Here is an 8,043-nt window from a genome sequence, read left to right as displayed (position 1 = left end):
GAGCTTGGTCCTGTTAAACCTCTGCCCCCCAGAGCTGTCCCTCCTTGCCTGGCTTTCAGGGCAGGAAGAACATTTTGTTTCACATGTTGAAAACTCGAATTGTTCCCTGCACATTGGGATATTCCCTTGGGAACTCAGACAAAAAACATCAATATTTCAACAGCTGATGTTAAATCCTTATTTTGTGAGCAACTGCCCATCTATTTCTCTATGATCCTGGAGAATGGGTTGGTGCTCTGACATCTGGCTGAACCATCAGACGGGTCCATTATTGCAATTCTCCTTTTTCTCATGGATTACAGAAGCTTCCAACCCCAAACTCACCTGACTGTGGCTGTTGTCCCCATATCTGCCCATCAGATTGACCCGGTGGCAGTTCTTGTACCAGAAAGCACCTTTGTATGACAAAGCACAGTTGGTGATGGCAGAATCATGGTCCTTGTCAAAGGTGGAGAAGGACCTTCCATTGTGGTAGGTCATGGAGTCACCTGGATGGGAGGAGATGAAAGAGCAAGGTCAGTGTTTTGCCTGGTTTTTCATGGGAATGCCCATTCTGGAGCAAATGTTTGGACTGTGCCATGCACTGCCTAAATCATGAAAGTGTATTTAAGTTTTTAAAACTGGCCTTGTTTTAATACAGAAGGAAATACACAATTTTTGTCGTCGCAGGCAAATCAAAATATTTTTCCAGGGGGTTTCTAACCCCGAACATATCAAGTGGGTTTTTGTTTTTATGCAGCTCAGTTGGAAGTTGGATTTTGGCCCTGTACAGTGTGGACAGAGCAAGTCACAAGGAGGGAATCAAGACCAAAGGAGTCTCCACATTGATCAAACCCTACTAGCTGTAGCAGGTACTACCAACCTGCACCAGTGTATTTGCCTTAAATCATAGAATCTTGGAATGGTTTGGGTTGGAAGGGACCTGAAAGATCATCCAGTCCCACCCCCTGCCATGGGCAGGGACACCTTCCACTAGCCCAGGTTGCTCCAAGCCCCATCCAACCTGGCCTTGGACACTTGCAGGGCTGGGGCAGCCACAGCTTCTCTGGGCAACCTGTGCCAGGGCCTCCCCACCCTCCCAGGGAAGGAGTTCTTCCCAATATCCCACCTAAACTAAACAGACATTAATTCTCCTGCTTCATATCATTTGTATCTCTACAGTCTGTGCACAAAGTTCCTGTGCTGGTCACAGGGCAGAGCCCACACACATCTCTGCACCAGCAGCGTGAAATTATCTCCTTTTAAGACAGGTTGTGAAACTGGATTTATCTCTTAATCCTCTGAAGCCCTGAAGAGGACTCAGTAAGGGCTGCAGGGTTTGCCCCAGCATGATTACAAAAGGCAGCTGATTTGTTCAGCAAAATTATAAATCATGTTATAGCAGGACTTTGCTGCAAATTCTACTGGCAAGGAATGAGGCTGTGCCAAGCTATTATTGGCTGTATAAATGACAGTCAAGATTGGCCAAATGAGATATACTGTGGTTTAATATACTTGTTTAAATGCTGTCACAAGCATGGCATGAAATGTGGCATTGAAATGACTGGAGGATTTAAAATGGAAACATAAAATATACTGATATTTTGGAACACCTAACACAGAGGAGGTACCTGCTGTGATGGTGATTATCATACACACAGTTACCATGAGCCAATGGGGAGAAAATCATAAAGGAGAAGTAAAACAATCAATATCATAGAGGAGAGTCAAGATTGGCCAGATGAGATACATCCTGTGGTTTAATATACTTGTTTAAATCCTGTCACAAGCATGGCATGAAATGCGGCACCCAAATGACTGGAGGGTTTAAAATGGAAACATAAACCACATTGATACATCCCTATTTTCAAACACCTGGCACAGAGAAAAGGTACCTGCTGTGAACTGATCAACACACCCACAATTACAGAGTCAGTGGGGGAGAAATCATAAACGAGAAGGGAAAAAGATCAATATTTGCTCTCACCTGCTGTGCCACTGTACCCATCCACTCTGAGGCGGTACCTGCTCTTGGCATCCCCCACACTGAACCTGTCATAGACAGCATAGGCTGTGTCCCCCTTGTCCCTCAGGTCCACACGCAGCTCGTACTGCCCCTGAGAAGTGATTTTGTGCAGGTTCTCCAGGCCTGTGGACAAAAAGGAGCAGTTTGTTTGTCTCCCTGTGTTTGTTTCTCTGCCATCGGGTCCTCCCATAAACGGGCTGCAGAAAGAAGGCAGGGCACAAACACCGGGGAGGGAAGTTCAGCTGGAGGGTGTGGTGTCAGCACAAAAGCAAATAAATAAATCCAGGCTGACTGAGAGACCCCTTCCCTTTCAATAAACAACTCCAGGCTGACTGAGAGACCCCTTCCTTTTCAATAAATAAATCCAGGCTGACTGAGAGACCCCTTCCCTTTCAATAAACAACTCCAGGCTGACTGAGAGACCCTTCCCTTTCAATAAATAAATCCAGGCTGACTGAGAGACCCCTTCCTTTTCAATAAACAATTCCCTTTCAATAAACAACCCCAGGCTGACTGAGAGACCCCTTCCCTTTCAATAAACAACTCCAGGCTGACTGAGAGACCCCTTCCTTTTCAATAAATAAACCCAGGCTGACTGAGAGACCCCTTCCCTTTCAATAAATAAACCCAGGCTGACTGAGAGACCTCTTAACTTGCAATCACTGGAGCAGGAAGCTCGTTGGGAAAAGCATCCAAAGTCGTGCTGTGTGATCATCATTTTCTTTCATTGACAATCAAATAAAATGCAGCACAACCTTCAGAAATGGTTTTTTTTTTTCACTTCTATTTTCCAAAATGTTGGCTTTCTACCTCTGTTTTTTCTGCTTGGCTTCTCTGATTCAGAAGCACGGTTTGTTTGTCCTTCTGTGTTTGTGTCTCTGCCATCCCATAAATGGGAGTAGAGTGGGCTATAGAAATAAAGCAGGTGAGGACTGAACTTTCAACACCGGGGAGGAAAGTTCAGCTGGAGGGGGGTGTCAGCACAAAAGCAAATAAACAAACCCAGGCTGACTGAGAGAGCTCTTATCTTGCAGCCAGAGAAGCAGGAAGATCACTGGGAAAAGCAACCAAAATTGTTTTGTGTGATCATCATTATCTTTCACTGACAACCAAATAAAATGCAGCACAACCTTTGAAATGTGGGGGTTTTACTTCTATTTTCCCAAAATGTAGGATTTTTACTTCTATTTTCCAAAATGTGGGGGGTTTTTACTTCTATTTTCCCAAATGTGGGGGTTTCACTTCTATTTTCACAAAACGTTGGTTTTCCACATCTATTTTCCATGCCTGGCTCCTCTGAATCACAGGGTTTTGCTGCTGGGGGTGTCCCAGGAGCACAGGAAGAAGGTGGTTTGCAGTTGCTTCTCAGGTCACCTGTGATTTCTTCCAGAGCACCAGTGGGCATTGGGTGGGTACCTTTGGTGACCCAAACACGACATCTCTGAACTGCAGTGGCAGGGACAGGTTTGGACCTCAGTCCACCTCACAGAGGATCTCCCTGTCCTCCTTCCCCCAGACCATATTCCCCTTTACAAAGACTCTTGCCAGCTAAATGGAAGATTCTAAGTGGTTCCTAATCTTTGGGGCTTTTTTAATTAAAAAAAAAGACAAATTCTTGCCACTCACCTATCCAGAATTCATCCTTGGGATCTCCAAAACCTGCCACGTAAGTCTTCCAGTTCTTGTAGAAATCTTCCTTCCCGTTCTGACGCCTCAGGAACACCTACAACCCCACATGGAACGAGTGTCATGGACAGACTGCCCTGGGCAGAGAGGGGACAAGCCCTGGGGCTTTCACAAACACAGAACTTCACACTCCTTTCCCCCTTCTTATACCACCCAAAGCAGAGTCTCACTGAAATTACTGAATTATACCCAGACTGTTGGATGCTCCTTGGGTTTTTTGTCTCTGGTTTCTCTGTTGGGTTTCTCTGATGGCTTCCCAGGCTCCCATATATGATGTTGCCTTTCAGTTCCTGCTCTCTGCCCTTTTAACAACCTCTTGCAGTTCTGTGTTCCCCGGCCAAGGATTTCTCCATTCCCTCTCTCCTAGCCATGCATTTCTCCAGCTCCTTTTTCCTTCCTGTGCCCTGGGTCCCTCTGGCACGTTCAGGTTTGAGGATATCAGTATATTTTTAATGCCATTCATTTACTATCCCTTGTACAGTGGCCTGGGAAGACTTGTTGGCCACCACTCCACGTGCTGAACAAATGTTCCTCTGGCTTGTGCTTTAACCTCCTTCACTCTGTCTCTCATCCAAATAGAGTCAGTTCACCCTCCCCTCACCTAGTTAACTATTTAGAAGGTGTGTATCAATCTAAGATGGTCATTCCAGCAGCCCCTGTAGCCAGTGGAGAGGGATCAGTGCCTTTCCAAGGTGCTGGAACCACTGATGTGACCCATCCTTTGGAGACACCTCTCTCTCCTCCAGCTACAGGAAGAGCTAGTAACCTTGTTTTAGGATAAAATTCCCCGGATTTAGAGACAAGTGAGCCCTACTCTGATCAAATAAACACTCTGAGGGATGCCCCAGATGAGCAGGGTGGGATCTGCTGCCCAATACTCACAATCCATCCGCCCCCGTCCTCGCCCATGTCACAGAAGACCTGCAGAGGTTGAGCCTTGTCCCCGTTCACATAAATTGTGTAGAGCCCAGAGGTGGCTTCTCCATTCAGGAGGGCCTGGGAGCAGTCCTTGGGGTAAGGGTAGAGCAGCCCAGCTGCACACATGAGAAAAGACAGAGCAGTGCTTAAAAAAAATCAGCAGTTACGAGGAATTTCTAATACAGATGAGGAAAATCCACTGTGGGTCAATGGTACAGTCAGGAACAGAACCTGGAAGCAGGTTTATGATTACATCCTATAAAACATTCACAGGAAACAGTAGATGATGTAAATTTTTCTTTTGGATGTTCTTTGGCCCATCTGTCTGCACTTTGGGAAGTGCTGGGAATGCCAGGTGAGTCCCTACGAGGAGGGAGTGCATCTCCAGCTAAACACTGAAATGTCCTCAGCTCTGGTACAGCAACTTCTGGGTTAAACCAAACCCACCAATCTCTGATCACGGGACAGAAAAGGGAGGGGGAATATAAAGACAAGCTTTCAACCAAAAATAAATTAATTGGGAGTATTTTGCTAGCAAGCACAGTACTAAATATGATATAAAACTGAGCTTTAAAAACCCAAGTAAGAGTTGAAATTACAGGGAAATGTTAAGTATTTCTTTCTGACAATGAGCCAAGAGCATCACTGCAGTCAGAACGATTTCTAAACCCCAAAAAAGCTTTAGTTTTTTTCTTTTTCAATTCTCTCAGGCCATTAACTGTCTCAGCCAATGGTTCCATTAAGTGATGTTACACAGAAGAGGTTTTAACTGTGGCTGCTCACACAGTGGCTGTTGGTCCTTTCCAGTGTGTTGCCCTTCCCTGCCTGTTCCTCAGCTACAGAGAATTTCAGAGAATCATAGAATTGTTAAGGTTGGAAAAGACCTTTAAGATCATTAAGTCCAATTGTCAACCCAGAACCACCACTGTGTTCACCACTAACCCATGGCCCCAAGTGCCACATCCACACATTTTCTGAACACTTCCAGGGATGGTGACTCCACCACTTCCCTGGGCAGGCTGGTCCAAAGCTTTACAACCCTTTCCATGAAGAAATTTTTCCTAAGAGTGAATCCAAACCTCCCCTGGTGCGACTTGAGGCTGGGCAAGTTCCCACCACCGCTGGGATTTGGAGGGAAGTGGCTCTGCAGGGAGCTGCTTCAGTGCTTCCCTCTCACTAATGAGCACACAAATGCATGTTTAGAGTTTAGGCCAGGCTTAAGCACCTGCCTGAAGTCCCCCTGGTCAGTCCCTGCTTGTGGTCAATTTACCAAACATCAGCTAAATGGCCCCAGATTTAATTCTCCTCCTATTTCTGTGCACTGGGGGCTCTTGGTGGAGCTCCTCCTGCTCTACACAAGCAGTGACTGAGCACACTTGGGCTGGGTGACTTTTATCAGCACTTCATCAGTCCTTGGGCTGAGGCTGGTACGAGCAGGAGGAGGGGGAATGGGAATGGCTGAAGGTCCTGCTGGGCCTGGAAGGCTGGAAACTGTGAAAAGTGAGACAAATGACAGGCAGAGTGTCACAGCTAATACAGAACAGCTCCTTTTTCTCAGTGTCAGCTGGGAAGTGACCTTCAGAGAAACCAATTTATTCCTGCATCCAGCTCCCTGGAGAGCTGTCCTGTTAGGGCTGGAGCAGTGTGGCTTTGAGACAAACCCATCCCAGAAAGAGGAGGACAAACTGCCCAGAAATTCATCTCCTCAGATCACTGAGCTCACTTGTGTTCGTGGTTTGCTTCACTGCAGCTCAAAACTCTGATTTGTTTTCACAGCTCAGAGGCAAATCAGGGTGTCAGCTGGATTTTAAAGAGTTCCTTTTGATATTTTCCATGGGAAAGGCAGGATGTTTCATCAGAGAGAGGTGATGAGGGTGAACATTAGTAAAGAATTTCATCCTGCCAGTCTGGGAAAAGCAGATGACAACTCAGGGGGAACTTTAGAGACTTTGCACCAACACTACAAGTGCATAATAAAAATAGGATTAAACTCTTCTAAGAGGTCTGTTTGTCCTTATTGCAGAGCTCAGTTCTGTCCTGAGAGCAGTAATTTAGATTATTTCAGCTGTGCATGTGCTCTAAAGTCCTTACTTGTGGTGAAAACAGTCTGGATTGTTTTGCTCCTCAGGGATCCATTTAAGGCCTGGAGTTTCACTGTGTACTGACTGGATGGGCTCAGCTCTGCCAGGCTGTAGGAAGTTGTATCAGGATTTAGGATGACTTCCTAGGGAGAGGAAAAATAATACAGAGAGATCTCAGAGAATGAAAAGTAAAATGACCAGAATGGTTACATATTTTAGGCTGTCACATCATTTTTTGTGGCAATTATTTATGGTATTTTTAACCATCTAGGTTAATTAGCACAAATCTATCGATACAAAACTATTAATACAAACTCATTCCTCTTAGATTTTTATCAAGCTGACTTTCCCTAAAAGTTCAGTAGAAGTTGCCTGGAAATCAGTCTTTTCCATCATAACACACGAGCTGTGTGGTTTAAAAGCAAGGCAGCAGGAATGTTTACATGCCTTGAATGTGCAAACTCATAAAAAATTGGGAAGAATCATCCTTTAGGACAAGGAAATGTCACACTCCAGTCCTCCAAAGGCTGCTTTTCTCTCACAGTAAAAGACTGATGTGCAGAGTGCTTAGGGAATTTGCCTTCCTGGAATTCAGAACTGTCTCTGAGGTATGAGGTTGGGCATCCAAAATTGGGTGGTTTTTTCCTTGGAATTCACCTGGTTCATAATTGATCACTTTGTGTAATCTAATTATGTAGGAACAGAATCAAATCATTGGAGAACAAGAGGCACTTCCAAAGGTGACTCATCCTGCCTTAGAAGACCCCAGGGATGGATCCTCCTGAGTTTAGAAAGGGGAATGCCATCCTCTGGGGTGTGTGAGTTTATTCCATGACACAGGTTTGGAATGAGGGAAAACCCTTGTTTGTGCTTTTATCTGCATTGTGGAGAGATGAGTGTCAAAATTCAGCTCCCGTTCCAGGGAATAATGTAGGAAAGTATTTAAGCAGGTTCTAAATGCATTTGTGTTCAGTCTGGCCCTGAAAGAGATAATTAGCATTTTACTATATTTAATTTAAGGCACGTGGTTATGGCTCATTGCTGGACACTTCAGAGCATTTCTGCTGCCCAGTTTTGAGGCAAAACCCCTCTGGTTTGGTTGCCAGTGCTGTACCTTGACTCTGCCATCAATGGACTCGTAAATCAGGAGATACCCAGTGACTGGAGCACGTGGAGGCCTCCAAGACATCAGAGCTGTTTCTGACTGAACCTCAGTGGCACTTAAATCCCTTGGAGCATCCAGTCCTGAGGGAGACACCAGAGCAATCACAGTCACATCTCTGAGGAACTGAACACACTGACTATCTTATGGGCAGCATATTCAAACAGGCCAGGAAAGCAAACCTTTCCTCC

The 8,043-nt window shown here is 45.4% G+C and overlaps 1 protein-coding gene across 1 annotated transcript in view; it reads right to left on the bottom strand.

Annotated features, from left to right (window-relative positions):
* Positions 1 to 255: 255 nt before the first annotated feature.
* Positions 256 to 8,043, bottom strand: part of TNC (tenascin C) — a 71,243-nt gene continuing 63,455 nt past the window's right edge. Inside the window, exons 21-26 of the mRNA XM_029960592.1 lie at positions 7,805 to 7,935; positions 6,701 to 6,833; positions 4,574 to 4,725; positions 3,632 to 3,728; positions 1,967 to 2,128; positions 256 to 488 (exon numbers count right to left, since the gene is read on the bottom strand). Of these exons, the coding sequence (XP_029816452.1) occupies positions 256 to 488; positions 1,967 to 2,128; positions 3,632 to 3,728; positions 4,574 to 4,725; positions 6,701 to 6,833; positions 7,805 to 7,935 (908 nt within the window). The remainder of the gene's footprint in view (positions 489 to 1,966; positions 2,129 to 3,631; positions 3,729 to 4,573; positions 4,726 to 6,700; positions 6,834 to 7,804; positions 7,936 to 8,043) is intronic.

The sequence above is a fragment of the Manacus vitellinus genome, unplaced genomic scaffold (assembly GCF_001715985.3).
Source record: "Manacus vitellinus isolate BGI_N305 unplaced genomic scaffold, ASM171598v3 scaffold_27_pilon, whole genome shotgun sequence".
Lineage (NCBI taxonomy): Eukaryota > Metazoa > Chordata > Aves > Passeriformes > Pipridae > Manacus > Manacus vitellinus.
The sequence above is the reverse complement of the archived record's forward strand: the minus strand, read 5'-3'. Positions and strand labels throughout refer to the sequence as shown.